Below are 15,889 nucleotides of genomic sequence, written 5' to 3'. Positions count from 1 at the left end.
ATGAAAAGCTGGCATTAGCTCTTCTACAAAATCCAGCCAGCAACAACAAGTGAGAGCGGATGTGTTAGAAGGCAGCTTTCCATTTTGAGTAAAAGGGAAAGATCCAGTAGTTCACCCTTTAGGCTGATGACCATGATCCTTAGCTGTCAGCTGTCCAGGAGCACCACATGTAGGTTTACAGTGAGTGGATCATCAATCTGCCTCCACAGCTCAGTGTGGGAAAGAGAGAGATTACTCATAAAGCCAAATAAAGTTCGGTACTATTTTTAGGCCATAGCCCCTTATTATCTCCAGAAGAGGAGACCCATCTGACTGAAAGATGAGAAGGGCACACACTGTGTGCAGACCCAAACTCATTAACCCTGCCTGCAGGGAGGGCGCTGCTGCAACAGCTGCTGACCTGCAGCACCAACAGTCCTTTTCTTCTTCACACTGTTCATTGGCAAAACCTCTGGGCAAAACATGAAAAGCACAGGTGTAACTGAGCCACCTAGCCTGTGAGCTAACAGGGACAGTGACTTTTCTGCATTAGAGAAGCTGGTGAACCTGTGAATATGTCCTGGAGACATCATACGTTCAAGTCTCAAACACACCGTACAGATATCTTTCTATGGGATCGTGCCCCCAGATCTGATTGGACAGAGAGTGGCCGACGCCCTCTGACGAGCAGCCAATCATTGAGTTAGAGCGGACCGGTTCCGGTACATCCTCCTCCATGATACAGAGGGTCTGCCCGACCGGTCGACCTAACCCTCACGAGGAGTCGTGGCTGGTATTTAAATAAAAAAAATAAAATAAAATAAAATAACGCACACACTCTCGTGCCGGGGAACCCAGCCAACCTGAACGCCAGCAGCCGGTAGTATTTAACGTCTTGTGTTCAGTCCTGTGACGGCTACAAGAAAAAAGTGCAAGGATGGATCCGCTGGTTGCAGCCATCGACCAGGGCACGAGCTCGACGAGGTTTCTGGTGAGTGACGTGGAAGAGTCGGCTAAATGTTAACGTCCATCCTTTCACACAGACTGAGCTCCTTCTCTGTTCACGCAAGTTATGCTTTTACCTTCCACTAGTATGTGCTTGCTTATTTTACCACCTGGCTGAGCACAAATAAAAAAGCAAAAAAAATATCGTTACGAGAGGAAATGAAGTTACGGTAACAGAAATAACGCTCGGGCAGCTAGCTTACAGGCTACACAGCGAAGGTAACTCCCTCCATACTTATTTTGTATTGTGGTTTTGTTTTAGTCATCAGCTTCTCTTTAGCTACAAATAAAAGACATTTCCTGAATTCAGTCAAAAAGCCCCTTCCGTGGGTGCGACCATAATGGTAAATGAACACATTGTATGAGGGCAGCTTGTATTACAGTATATCATGTCTGCTTCATGTTCACAGTTTCAGTGACCTCCAACTTCTCCTAATTTTTGGCTCAAAATCTCATAAAATATGCAAACAAAGCACAGCGCTATGAAATCGCGTAACACATTTTGTTTCATCTCCATAATATCATCCAATTCCTGCTCCAGTCTCACCTGTGTGCATACTACAAACAGTACCTTGAAAGTTATCTGTCAGCTTTGAGGAAACCCATCAGATTTTTCCTTTTGTCATTTTCTTTCCACTGTTGAGCAAATTGAATCCAGTTAGGGATCCATTGTGATTAAAGTTGGGCTTCCTCAAGTAGGTCAGCTGGAACAGTCTTGGCAGAGTCCAGCAGTGTGTTGAGCTCTGATTTCCAAAGAATAGGCAGAAAGGGTTTTGGATACTTCAGTAGATCTGGTAAAGTTTTTTTTTTTTTGTGAGATATTTCAGTTGTCCTTTGATTAACGGAGACACACAAGGAGTCGGTGTTTGCTGGTGTCTGATACAAAATTCAAAACACCAGATTGAATCTTGTTTTTACTTTAAATTGACTTATACGGTTATAATACAAGGACTAACACTGGACCACAACTAAATATAAGCTGTTTGTGTCTCAGGCCCTGTTCAGATTAGTTTACATAAGTAATGTTTGTAAGTAATGCATAGCAGAAAGAACAGGCTTACATTTGGAACCTCAGAGAAATACACAAATGTGTATTTTCCATCTGCAGCTCAATCTTTTTCATTGTGTACAGGAATATGTTTTCAATGTATGTGGTCAAAGCTTATGAATGTCCACAGCAATTAGGTGCCATTACTTTTGTCAGGGTGATTTCTTAATTAGTGATCAGTTCTTTCCAACGGACCTTTGACCGTTGGTGCGGTGAGGCCCCCGGCTTAGTGCTCATCTGATGACACTTAGGTCAAGCACAGAAAAGGTAACTGACCACAAGTTAAACTTTAACCTACAAGGCTGTTTTTGAGTTTCATTGCAAAGCCCAAGTGATGGAAAACTAACATCTTATGTCATAGATGATGATGATGATTAAGCCATGGTCATGGACTTTACTTTTAGCTAACGTGTCTTATTATCAGGCTGTGCATCATGTTGTCAGTATATTTCTTTAGTTTCCATGCCTGTATTTGATTGCTTTTCTTACCTTTTTATATAATTTCTCTTAGTTAGATGAGTTCATCAGCTGATTGCATGCCTTGCAATGCAATCTGAATACAATGACACCACAAACTATGATTTCAAAATTTAAAAAAAAGACTACATTGAGTCAGCCTCTGACATCTGTCACAGGTTCAACAAAAAAGGAACATCAGCTCCAAACATATTTGTTTCAGAATAAGTGTATCTTGTATTACAGTTTTGTAATAAACTTTCGTAATGTGTCAGTAAATTGTGTGGTCTTTGTCACTCTCCATGAACAGAGAAGTATTTGTGTCTGACCTGAAACAGGTCAAAATCAAATCTAAATAAAACTTTGAAACTACTGTCTATACACTGAGTCTATTCAGACAGATTTCCAGTCATTTGCTGATATGAGGAGATAATCTGCTTTCTGTTCCAAAACAGAAAGATGGTTTGTCAGTGAAACTGTTCAGATTGAGGTCTGAGCAGAAAATAAACCTTGAGTTACCTTGTCATTACATTTGGAAAGAGAGAGTCTTTCAAAATGTAGTTTTTGGTGCTGTAAGCACCACATCACTTCACACAACTTAATTATCATAACGAAACAATCACTAAGGAGTTTTCTGTGATTCAGTTCAATCACAGAAAGAAAATTGGCTAAATTGAACTTGTTCACATCAATTATCTGTGGAAATAATGTTGCCAGATTTGTGGACTTTGAATGTTTGTGGTGCAGTTTGGAGCTAAAATGACATCAGAGGTCATACTTTAACAGGTCCAGTCATACGGTCTGTCCTTATGATGGCATGAGGATGTTCCTGTCTGTTGTGCAACTATGTAGCTTCAGCTGAATGTTACCTCTCTTCTTGTGGTGTCAAAGGGGTCGGCTCGTGGCCGGCGTGTATCCGCGTCTACTCAATCTTCCAAGCTGGCTTTTTAAGAGAGTCATAAAGTGTAAAGAGGTCAAGGTTGTAGTGTGGTTTGAACACTGCTTATGGGTCCGGTGTCCGTCATGGATAATGCTTCCCAGTTTTTCCTTGTCCAGTATATGCAGTGTTGAAATGATTTAACCTAGCAACATGAACACTGTCTGTGGCTGAACTGTGGGCCTGCGCTGTGTAGACAGAGTGCAACAGAGAGGTTCATCCTATTACTTCATTAGAAGAAATGCTGACTTCTCTCTAACTGTAGGTTACAACTAATATGCTGCCTCATGTTAATTCCCTCCTGCTCTGTAATAGGCAGCCATTGTTTATTCCCTGGCAGACCCCTGCGGTTACGTTCATGCCATGTGCTCGTCACCTTTCCACACTCTGCTTTGTCTTTTTTTGTCTCTCCCCTCTGTGTGCCGTGTCACAAGATATCACTGGAAAAACACAACATACCCCTCACCACTCTACTACAGGACTGTGCCAAATTATTTGTTGTCTTACAAAGATAACCTTTATTCCTTGTTATAGGAATCTTCCTCACAAGCATTTCTGCCACCTGCCTTGCTCTTTTCTCATTTCTCTTTTTGTCCTTTTTTATGAACTCTGTTTCTCCATAGGTGTTCAATGCAAAAACAGCCAAACTGATCAGTCACCATCAAGTAGAAATCAACCAGAGTTTCCCTAAGGAGGGGTGAGTCCCTTAAACCTTCATAATAATACAATATTTTTGGATGCTGGGCTGCTGGGGAACCACATTCTCCTTGTGTATTTGGTTGTAGTGAAAGTCTATGGTATAGATGGATGTCAGCTTTTTTTATTTTGAGAATCAGTATCTGTGCTCATATTTGGTTTATATCCTGTATGCTAAAAATGGCAGAAAATTAACTTTGTTTACAAAAAACAAATACAAAAAAAATAAAGGTTCAAATCTGTACATTATATATCACCAGAAAATGAATGAGTTGCAGAGTGCAGCTTCTTTCTTAGGTGTACTAGGTTACTAAAGTTGTAATTTAACTGCATTTTAGATTAATCTTTGACTTTATTTGACATGGGTAACATAATTGAGTCTAAGGTCCAGCTCTTATTTTATTGTACGCACAAAAGCCGACTTGATTGGTACTATATATATTCAGATGTTACTGTGTACTCATTTTACATTTAAAATCTGGTTGATGAACACCCTGTGCAAAGTACTGCAGGCCATAAACTCAGTGCAACCTGTTGGAGTGTGGGTCAGAAACTTGGCAGAGTATAAAGCATATTACTTATAAATGAAGCATCTTCCAATTTAGCAAATTCGAGGCTCAAGGTTACTTCTGTTGTCTCCCACAAGACATAATTAAGGGAATCGCCTCAAAACAAAAAATAAAACATCATTTGGACCAAGTACAAAACTGAATTGCGTGTGTGTCTGTGCACATTTTGAGGAGTTCTGTGCGTTTACATGCCTGTATGTGTTTCAATCAGCTGGGTGGAGGAAGACCCCAAGGAAATAATGCAGTCAGTCTATGAGTGCATGGAGAGGACTTGTGAGAAACTCTGTCAGCTCAACATTGACGTCTCCAACATAAAAGGTGGGACACTGTTCGTCCACACATAGGCTGATACCTGGGGGTTGAATGCCCAACTGTGGGTGAATGTGTGTTAACCACACCTACAACTGTAGATGGATGAGGGAACCAAAACTAGCTGTGAACCACACCTAAGGGAGAGGAGTGGGTGGGTTTTTTTTTTTTGACATTTATGTTGTTGTTTTCACAGCGCTGGGAGTGACCAATCAGAGAGAGACGACCCTGGTGTGGGACAAAGAGACCGGAGAGCCACTGTACAATGCCATTGGTGCGTGAATTATACATCAGAGTGACCTTTATCGCTGCCAAATATTTTTACTTTAATTTATATTTTTTATCTTATTTTATTTTATAATGATTGCTGTTAAAATCCTTCAGGCACACTTTGTTATATATCAGTATCAGTGCCAAACTGACCAAACAAATGGCCGGAGTTGTGTAAAAGAAAAAGGACCTAATTTAACTGTAGACAAACATCAAGTATTTGTAAGAGTAGAGATTCCCTACAACATCGTCATGTGCAAACAGCACAGCGCATGACTAGGTTGCATCAGACTGTAGTGTCCTGTGTCGTGTCTGTCCCAGCCCTACCTCTCACCATCCCATGTGGCAGTGACTCAGTGTAGGAGCTGAGCACATACAGTCACCGCCCACTCAAGCCTTGACTGCTAATATTACTAGCAAAGACAAGCTTTCATTCACCGCCCCCCTCGCCCCCTCCCCAGGCCTTTACTTTGAGCCTGACAGGCTAGTTTGTCTGCAAGCAGTTCAGCTATTTAAATGGAATGTGGCTGATGAGTTGGGGGTGGGCTGTCAGTCAGTTAGTGTGCACAGCTCCTCAGGAAGTACGACTATCTAGTTAGTTAGTTTAAAACCACAAGTGATTATGAAATCTTTAAGTTATTCTGATGGCACAAGACTTTGTAGGAAACTGTGACAATCCTGGTCCAAATTGGTGCAATGTGTGTATTTCTTTCACAGATGGAAAAATGTTCTCTGATTTCAGCTTTTGTCTATTTCACATCATTACAAACTGAACTTTGGACTATGGGAAAATGTCATAGACAATTTGCTCTGTTTTCTGACATTTCATAAAATAAGCAATGAAAACATTAATGAAGAAGAAGCAACAGATTAATCAGTAATAATCCCTGTATTCCTAATTTTAATTGACCCACAGACTTTTAAGATGACCCACAGACTGACTGGCATGGCAAGTAAAAAATACAACAGAACCATGAGTATATATCTGTTGCTGCTAACAGCTGTGTTGTCCTTTCATCCCTGGCCCAGGTGTGGTCTCAGCATGACTCCACATGTGTGTGCTGAGCTGGCTCTCTGTAGAACTGGTGCTGCTGGTTCTTTGTAGCTTTATAGCTGCAGGCTATAGTTTCTGTTTGATGCTGAGATGTAACTCCTTGTAAGATAATTGTTAATGATGTTTTTTTTCCCATTAGCTTCAGGTCTCAGACAATGGAAGTAACTTTGACTTCACTCCCAGTGACCAATTTGAAAGTCTGCTGAAATGAAGGGTTACATGCAGACATAAAGTCAAAGTGTTGACTGTCAGTGGTCATTCTTTTGTTTTTTGTTTTTTTGGATTGGAACAGTAGAGAAATTTCAGATACTTGTGGTTACTCTAATCTTGGTGTATTCTATTCTTATGTGCAGTTTGGTTGGACCTGCGCACACAGTCAACAGTGGAGAGGCTCATCAACAAAGCTCCAGGCCGAAACAAGAACCACCTCAAGGTGAGGGACAGTGATGGACGAGAAATCCCTACATTTTCGTTCTGGCGTTTGTTTCTTTTGAATTCTTTCATATTTGGGAATCAGGCTGCAGTGGTTACAATGTCCAGAAATACAGACATTCATTTCTAAATGATTAGGTTATTGGCAGAGGTCTTGGAAAAATCTAGGTAACTTTAAAGTCCAGATCTGGCAGATTCTATTTTTATGATGTTTGGTGGCAAGAATTTTGTATTGTCCACTAAAATCAAACATATGGACAGTGCTCCCTTTATACCAAACAAACAATCTAATCTGTGTTTCTGCTGTCTACATCTCTCCAGCACAAGACAGGCCTTCCCATCAGCACCTACTTCAGTGCGGTGAAGCTGCGCTGGCTTCTGGACAATGTGGATGAAGTGCGACAGGCAGTGCAGAGTGAGCGAGCCATGTTCGGCACAGTAGACTCCTGGATCATCTGGGTAAGTTCTGTGTTAAACCTGCAATGGTTCACCCCTTTTATTTCCAGTGTGTGGAACACACTTAATGAGTTGTTGTGTTTTTCCTCAGTGCCTGACGGGGGGCAGGAACGGAGGGGTCCACTGTACAGACGTGTCTAACGCCAGTCGCACCATGCTCTTCAACATTCACACCATGGACTGGGATCCTGAACTGTGCAGGTAAACAAACACATGTAAACATGCATAAAGAAGAGCATGTGAACGATTGTATTTGACATGTCTGTTAGGCCTTGAGGACACACAGTGTACTGAACACTGAATGTAAACATGACTGTGTTTTTTTTCCAAGAAAGCCCCACAGGGTAACTTTAAAGACTTTCAGCTTTAAATTGATGCTGACGCTATAGTACATCCATGCAAACTCTCTTACATTTGTCCCTGTTTCATTTCCAAATTAAATCACTGTCCAAACACAGACTGTTGTTTGTAGGCGTGGTTAATCAGTCCAATTTCCAGATTCGATTCAGTTACAATTATTGAGGTCTCGATTCGATTACCAATCGATTATTGAGTTTCCATGACAACAGTAATCCAAAATACACCATAAACGTATTGCACCATTAAAAAAACAGTCAGCTGCTGAATTACTCAACTTCTCTTTTACTAAGAAACATCTCAAAGCACCTTTAGTATTGTGTGGTATAGCTGTAACTTCCAAATTAGTTTTTTTAAACTCGTTTTAGATGTAGTCTTTCACTGGGGCTAATTTTGTCGTCACCTCGTGGAGAAGATGTTGATTCGGTGGAATGAGGCTTCAGGCGGTTGTCTTTAGCCCACGCAGCCTCCTCTGGATGGAAGCGCGACATGTGAACCCTCATCCATCCATCCATCCGTTTTCTATTGATCCGTCAGGGTCGCGGCGGAGCTGGAGCCTATCCCAGCTGACTACAGGCGAGAGGTGGGGTACACCCTGGGCTGGTCGCCAGTCAATCAACTGGCTACTTTACATTGCAGGGCAATGTAAAGTAGCCAGTTAACCTAATGTGCATGTTTTTGGGATTGTGGGAGGAAGCCGGGGTACCCGGAGAAAACGCATGCAGGCACAGCGAGAACATGCAAACTCCACGCAGAAGAGCTCAGACCGGGGTTCGAACCTGGAGCCCTCATGTTGCTAGTATTACCACAGTACTTTAGCTTAGTGCGGCAAGGTTTGAAGACAACGTACGTCCTGTCGACGTGTTTAAAACTCCGGCCATGAAAACCAAAATGCATCCACACACTTTCTTACACTTACGTTATAAAATCAACATCACAGTGATGTGTTTTATTTCTAGATACTTTGATGTCCCCATGGAAATCCTCCCCAAAGTCAGAAGCTCGTCTGAAATATACGGCTGGATGGTAAGCTCAGACAACCGGAGTCTTATGTGTGTTTGCATGGTTTCAACCTGAACCTGGTCTACATGTCTTTTAGCTTGTTCAAGAGCTGTAAATCTAAATTCAAGCTAATGATCGTCATAAAATGGTCTGGTGAATTGTCTCAGGAAATATTTTAATCACTGTAATGGCCATAAAATTTGATAAGATGCAGTGAACTGATAATATATGGTGGAGTAGCAAAGGATTCCCAGGTAATGGGTCATTTGCTTTTGAACTACTTTCTGCTGTATCTGTTGTAAATGTGTTTCAACTGAAAGACAGTCTGATGAAGAGGATTTTTAAAATCACAATCTTTCAAGAAGGAGATAAAGAATTATATCATAGAAGGCAACATGTACAAAAAACCAAGGTAGCCATGGTGTTTTTGTTTTTTTTAAGTATAGTATTCTATTTTCCACAGTTTATGGACAATCTTTATGCATTACTCCTGCATAATACAAACACATTAGCTGTTTACTCCACATGCAGCATAGAGCATGTGTTTACATTTTCATGAGGTGTGCATTACATTACATTACATTATGTAAAACTCTGTACCGTGGTCTCGCCCTGATTCATGGCCTGATAAGTTTGCTGTTGTTTTGTCACACTGGTAGATGGTGTGATAAAAGAATAGATACAGATGCCTGTACTGGTAGAGGAGACCATATTCCAGCTAGTTGTATTATGAAATATCAGCAGAGGAATACACTGCTTCTGTCATCATGTGTCTTTGTTTGTCTGTGCTCATATCTTATCTCTTGACCACCTTGCCCTGCAGTCCAGAAGTCAGCAACATGGCAGCTTTATTTGTTTTCCTCATTTTATGGGTCAGATTTTTGCTTTTTCTCAGGATATCTAATTTTTTTTTTTTTTTTGGGAAGTCCCAGACATTTCTCACAATTCAGATCAAGGAATTAATGATACTAGAGGAAATGCCAGCCTAAGAAATGACACACATTTCACATTCTAGCAGAAGGGCCCCTAATTTTACACCGACATTGTGGAGACACACATGGAAACAAACACTGCTTTCTACAGCGCTGGTGGGACAGCTGACAACGTGTGAAGGTGTTGCAGCTGTTGCAGCTGTTCAGGGGACAACTTTCACATCGTAACCTGTGTGCACCTAATGGTGTCCTTACACATAATAACATAATCAGCTCCTCATTAGGTAATAAAAACGCACTGCCCTGAATTTAATGACTCTTTCCCTGGTAATGCTCTGTAAATCCCCTTTGATGTGATTTTATTACATTAAGTTGGAAGTCCTATTGTTCATCAGTGAACATTTCTTTTTTATTATTATTAATGCTGAAGAAATAAATTCATTTTATGTTGACCACTGTGGCATGAAAAGCAGTTCTGTTCAAATATCCTATTCCTGCAAACATTAACACCCTGTAACGGCAACATGTCCTGTTCAAGCTCATCATCGCCCAAGTGGCAGTGAACGCTGTCTTGCTTGATCCAAATGATTCAGACATAAACATACTTAGTGTTTACTCTAGTTGTGTGTTGTGACCTGAGTTGAGCCATCGCACAACAACCAGTATGAACCTGCAGTCATTCATCCAAAACCTAAACACTGTCTGTTTCTGTCTCCTTACCAGAAATCCAGCTCTCTGGCAGGAGTTCCAATCTCTGGGGTAAGGGCTTGTTCGTGTTATGTAACTTTGTTGGAATAGTGACATGTGTCTTTGGTTAGCGTTTTAAGTTTTACACCACATGTGATTTTCCTCCAGACTCTTCTGAGTGACAGATTTTCCACTGGAGCTCCACCAATGCTTCAGCCTGGCCGATACGAGCCTGAGACAGATATATTAACATTTGTACAATGTGCATTTCATGTAATGGCCATCGCATACTTCTTCAGTTATATTTACCATTCAGCATGGCCTAGTTTAGTTGAGTGTACTTATCCATATTTTGTGTGTGTGTGACCTTAGATATTTTGTGGGCTTGTATTCACACTTCTTTGTGTGTGCATATCTGTGTGTCTTTCAGTGTCTTGGTGACCAGTCAGCTGCTCTCGTCGGTCAGATGTGCTTCATGGAAGGCCAGGCCAAAAACACGTAAGCCGTCTGCCATTTTCTTCATTCTGCTTCTTTGCTTTTAATTTTCTTTTTTAAAAATGAAGTCAAGCTACATTAAACTGTCTCTAACTGGCTTCATTAGCTGTCATGCTTTTTCCCAGCTGAGATCATCTCATCAATGTGCATCTACTGTACATCTACCTCTAATTTCAAGACAAACGCTCTCTTGTAAACTCTGTATTTTTGGAGGAAAAAATCAGCTTGTATAATCTTGTATCATCAAATGGAATCATTACGGACAAAAACAAAGGAGAAACTGTTCCCCGGACATGCAGTGATCTCTGATTGGTTGTTAGGTGCGCACATTCATTCTCGTTTCTGTGTGGCCACTGATTGGTGGCCTGAATGTGCTGCTGAACACAGTCAAGATGCCACAGTTAGCAAGTAACATGATTGAATCCTCAGTTTTGCAGAGTAAAGATGATTAAATGCTGTTAGAATTTCAGAAAATGGGGGATTAAATGTTGTTCTTTATTTGCTTTACAACCTTTTAATCAACTTCAAAAGCATATTAGGCAGAAAGTCCTTAGGCAAATGTGATTATCACCATCATTTCTGTCTTACTTTAGGTATGGGACTGGTTGTTTCCTGCTCAGAAACACAGGGACCAAGGTAAGATATTGTGCCAAAGAACCAAACTGCATGGGACTAACATTTGAAAACACATTCATCCCCTCTGATCTGTCGTTACTTCACCTTCTGTATAACGGCCTTTCTTCTTCTCATTGTGTTAGCCTGTTATGTCAGACCACGGCCTGCTGACCACAGTTGCATACAAACTAGGAAAAGACGAGCCTGCCTGCTACGCACTGGAGGTGTGTGAGAGCTTCAATTTTTTGTCCCTGCATTCCCCTCCACATCGCAGTGATCTCCATGGTGTGCCCTGCTTTGTAATGTCTACCTGTCTGGTCCTTTGAGGTGATCTGGGTCCCATGTTCTCCTTTCCTCCTCCCAGGGTTCAGTGGCCATAGCAGGAGCAGTGGTACGGTGGCTGAAGGACAACATGGGCATTGTGCAATCTTCCTCAGAAATCGGTACTAACACTGCATCATCTTTCAGTAAAATTCATGACTCACTGATAAACCCAACACGTACACTGGACTGTGGTTGTCATTGTAGCAACTGAATGACTTTATGATGTATATGATGTAGAGAAAACACGTAGCCGTGTTTGAATAATAACCCTTCCCTCTGTCCTTGGTCACCCTGTCATTTCAGAGAAACTAGCCGCTGCAGCAGGCACGTCTTACGGCTGTTACTTTGTGCCGGCTTTCTCTGGACTCTACGCTCCCTACTGGGAGCCCAGTGCGAGAGGGTGAGACTGCCAGCTGTTCAAACACATCTGAACTGTCAACTATTATTTGAGCCTGAAATGAGGAGAAAAAAGCTTATTATTAGTAATGTGATACTTGATTCAGGGAATTTTTTTTTGGTGTAGGTTCTTAGTTTCTTCCTCAAAGACACGTCAGTGAAATGAAAGCATGAAAATGCTTAATGATAGTTAATGAAATAAATGCTCCCGCTGTGTCTCCAGCATCATCTGTGGGCTCACCCAGTTCACGAACAGGAACCACTTGGCTTTTGCTGCTCTGGAGGCCGTCTGTTTTCAGACCAGAGAGGTGAGCGGCGTCTCCTCCTCCTCCTCCTCCTCCTCCACCTTGTTTTGCAAGCGATTACCCGGTTGAGTTTTTGTGTCAGTGGCATTCGGCTGACAATCAGTTTGTATTTAAGTGAATGGTACATTGTGTGTGTCAGATCCTCGATGCGATGAACCAGGACAGTGGTGTCCCTCTGACGCAGCTGCAGGTGGATGGAGGCATGACATCCAACAGATTACTGATGCAGCTGCAGGCTGACATCCTCTGCATGCCCGTAGGTAAGAGGAGAAGGCGTCCATCACACATGTACTCACACGCTGAAACACAGACACGCAGTGAATATACATGTATTTATTTATTTTTATGTTCCACCATTTGTTCCAAGATGCAGGCATGAAATAAAAATAATAGATAAAAGTCAAAAAAGGTGTATGCATGTATAATTTGAAAATGTCTGGACATTTCTGTAAATTAGACACAAGTAAAACAAAAAAATGAAGGAAATGCAACTTAATTCAAACCAGAGCTGAGACGTTAAATCTCTTTTCTGAGGGGTGCAGCTAAACGACAGCAGAAAAACGTGGCAGTACGAGCAGCTTCACAAACGTTCTCTTGTCGCTCAAACAACTACGATGAAGTTTTGAAATCTGTTATTGTCAGTGTGTGCAGTCAATGACGTGAGTCCAAACATGGACTTTATACCTTTCTGTCTTCCCTGACTTTTGTCCCATTAAAACACACACACACGTAAACGTTTACTTGCGTGTACTTACCCATGAAAACTACATTTTTAGTCAAATCTGAACAGACATTACAAAGTCCACATTGATCCATATTTGTGGACAGTAGGTACATCTGCTGCTTTCTGTTTATTAGAATACTTTTTCAATCCCAGCACATTAAATGATTACCTGAGTCTGATATTTTTCTTTTTAAAGATAGGGACTCAGTTGTTAAGAGACATTGTTTCTGATTTTAATTTGAACTTCTCAGTGTGTGTGTATCTCCCTGTGTCTTTCTGTCTCACGTCGGTTCAGTACGTCCCACCATGTCAGAGACCACAGCTCTGGGTGCAGCCATGGCAGCGGGGGCAGCAGAGGGGGTGGACGTGTGGAGCCTGAGCCCTGGACACCTTCCACATGTCATGTCTGAGAAATATGAGCCTCAGATCAACTCTGACGGTAACAAATCAAGATCAAGGACCTGTTTTAGACGCTTGAAACAGCTATGTTTGATTCTTGGCTTGTGATTCTATGGAAAAATTACTGCTTGCGTCAAACCGTAGACATGTTTTAAGGTCAGATGACAGGTTTATTTGCTGCCATCTAGTGGACATTAATGTCACGACAGTGTCTCTTTAAAAATTGCTCTGTATCACCTCAACCTGTCTATCTTCATCACAAACAGAGAGCGAGTTCCGCTTTGCTCGCTGGAAGAAGGCCGTCCAGAAAGCCATGAACTGGGAGACCACAGAGCCGTGCTGCAATTCCAATGGTACGCAGCTGTTTTCAACAGTGTTCTTATCTCTGACTCGTATGACTGAAATGAGAAGTACGTCCAGCTCTTGTCTAAGTCAGTGAGATCGTTTGTGACTGAGATCCATCTGGGATGCTCTCTCTCTCTCTCCCTCTCTCTCTCTTGTTTACCGACAGGTTTAGGAAAGAAGATTAACGGCGCCCCCTGGGGGGTGCCTCCCACACCTCCCCCCACCCGAGTGGACCCCTAAGGTCCGACATTTACTGCCGCATGCCCACGTGTGATCTTTTGAAGTGCTACAATGCTAACACCTTTGTGTTGTGACAGGGTTGCCTGTGGCATGGACACGTTTCTAGGCATCACTAACACAGTGTGCTGAGGGGTTTGACTGACACAGAGCTTTCATAAGGGACAGAGACGTTTGTAGGTCCGTCCAGTCCATCAGTGCTTACTGACTTTCCACTGATGAACTATGGTCCTTTAGCATTAGGAGCTTCATGAGGAAGAGTGATCCAAGTTACCTGCTGAAAGGGGAATGAACCAAATTACGTTAAACATTAACTGAACCACAGAGTAAATGAATCAGCTCTGTATCAGTCCCACCTCAGTGTTGATGTAGTGTGGGTGTGCATGTTACTGTGTTCATTACTTTTTTTCCCACTTTCCTCCTGCTGACAGAAAGAAACTGTTGCTCTGTCATTCGCTTGGCATCAGTCTAAGATGGGTTCAAACCTACGTGGACTGGATTAAAATCATGTGCTCTCTTACACCACCCGGTGTGTCTCAGAAATCCAGTTTCTGTGTGCTGTAAATGTAGAAAGCACCACCAGAGTTCACTGTAGCTGAGGTTTTACTTAAACTCATTGCAGGAGAGAGATTAAAGAGAGGTTTCCAGGGAAGGTCACACACATATGTATATATCTTACAAGCCGCAACAAGTGTTAGTCAGATATTAAATACATTCAAATGCAGCTACAAGGCCTAAATTCTAACAAGTGCTGGAGGTGAACTTTAAATTGTTTGATTTCCAGACCTGAGACAATTCCACAGACCAGCATGATGGTGTGACCCTCCCTGGAATCCATTCTACATCAGCTTTAGCTGCTGTTTGGATGAAGAAACATCACACAGCTGTATTTTAAACCCATTTTAACGAGTTGGATGCAAAGCGACAGAGCAGCAGCCCCAGTGGGTTTACATGTTTGGCTGCAAACCATTTCTTGGACCTTTGCCTTTCGACTTTGTATTCAGCCTGGCTGTCAGTCTGTCTGTATTGTGGTCTGTCCAAGTGTCAAGAATGACATGTTTTCACCTCACAGATCACTAGCAGTAACATACCTGTGGTACAAGACCTTCGTGGGAACATGGAAGACTACTGTGGAGCAAGACTGGAAGAGGAGTACAAGACTGCATGATGTGAAGTGACGTGCGGCCATCTTGAGTGATGTTTAGCCTTCTAGAAGTCGGATCTCATGGCTGGTGCCACTGAACAGTTCAATCATCAAGCTCAAGTTCCAGCTGGAATCAAGTGACCTGTGGAGGTTTTTGAAGCAGCAGAGGAGCCACGTTGGATGTTTCCTCTTCCTCCTCTGACAAAAAGTGAAAGTGCTCTTAAACCAGCCTGTAGAAACTAGGAATTAGCCTTCAACTTGTACAGTAAATTTTAGGGGAAAATCAGCTGTGTGTATAGTCTGAAGTTGAGACTCACACTGTTGTACCTCACTACTGTAACAAAAGGGGACACTGTACTGTTTTTGACGGTTTGTTCTGTACATAGTGTTGATTTGTCTGTACTTTTTTTTTTCTTCTAAACTTTGGGATGTTTAATACATCCCAATACTGAACAGATGTGACACATGTTGACTAATTTTCTTAAAAAAATGGATAGTACTCAGCTCGTCATTTTTAAACTAGGTTAGTTCTTGGAGGAGCTGAAGAGGAATGAGAAATCCTGCCCTGAGAGTTTTAAGGATGACTTTTGGACAAAAAGAAAATATAATCAGATATTCTGGATCTTTACAATGAGCCACAGTGTTTTATTTTGGATCAAGGGGGAAAAGGTTTTAACTTCACAGTTCAATGACTCTGACATGAGACTGACACTGCA

The 15,889-nt window shown here is 41.9% G+C and overlaps 1 protein-coding gene across 2 annotated transcripts; it reads left to right on the top strand.

Moving 5' to 3' along the window:
* The first annotated feature begins 737 nt into the window (after window positions 1–737).
* LOC121194319 (glycerol kinase-like) lies at window positions 738–15,771 on the top strand. 2 transcript variants are annotated; one of them, XM_041057130.1, is made up of 20 exons: window positions 738–970; window positions 4,049–4,122; window positions 4,902–5,008; window positions 5,196–5,273; window positions 6,677–6,756; window positions 7,077–7,214; window positions 7,303–7,412; window positions 8,528–8,594; window positions 10,226–10,261; window positions 10,620–10,687; window positions 11,278–11,320; window positions 11,443–11,523; window positions 11,664–11,742; window positions 11,927–12,023; window positions 12,243–12,327; window positions 12,464–12,584; window positions 13,344–13,487; window positions 13,714–13,800; window positions 13,959–14,033; window positions 15,102–15,771. In XM_041057130.1, the coding sequence occupies exons 1-19, from the start codon at window positions 917–919 to the stop codon at window positions 14,030–14,032; spliced, it is 1,623 nt and encodes a 540-aa protein (XP_040913064.1). In that variant the 5' UTR covers window positions 738–916; the 3' UTR covers window position 14,033; window positions 15,102–15,771. The 2 variants fall into 2 exon arrangements, with proteins under 2 accessions (XP_040913064.1, XP_040913065.1); XM_041057131.1 differs by lacking the exon at window positions 13,959–14,033.
* Window positions 15,772–15,889: the final 118 nt, after the last annotated feature.

The sequence above is a fragment of the Toxotes jaculatrix genome, chromosome 15 (assembly GCF_017976425.1).
Source record: "Toxotes jaculatrix isolate fToxJac2 chromosome 15, fToxJac2.pri, whole genome shotgun sequence".
NCBI lineage: Eukaryota > Metazoa > Chordata > Actinopteri > Toxotidae > Toxotes > Toxotes jaculatrix.
The sequence above is the reverse complement of the archived record's forward strand: the minus strand, read 5'-3'. Positions and strand labels throughout refer to the sequence as shown.

What these genes read in the sequence shown, in the direction of transcription:
- LOC121194319 (XM_041057130.1), top strand. Translation starts at nt 917, where the DNA reads ATGGATCCGCTGGTTGCAGCCATCGACCAGGGCACGAGCTCGACGAGG. An exon ending in TCAGAAACACAGGGACCAAG is followed by an intron (nt 11,321 to 11,442) that starts GTAAGATATTGT and finishes TCATTGTGTTAG; the next exon opens with CCTGTTATGTCAGACCACGG. An exon ending in CATCCTCTGCATGCCCGTAG is followed by an intron (nt 12,585 to 13,343) that starts GTAAGAGGAGAA and finishes ACGTCGGTTCAG; the next exon opens with TACGTCCCACCATGTCAGAG.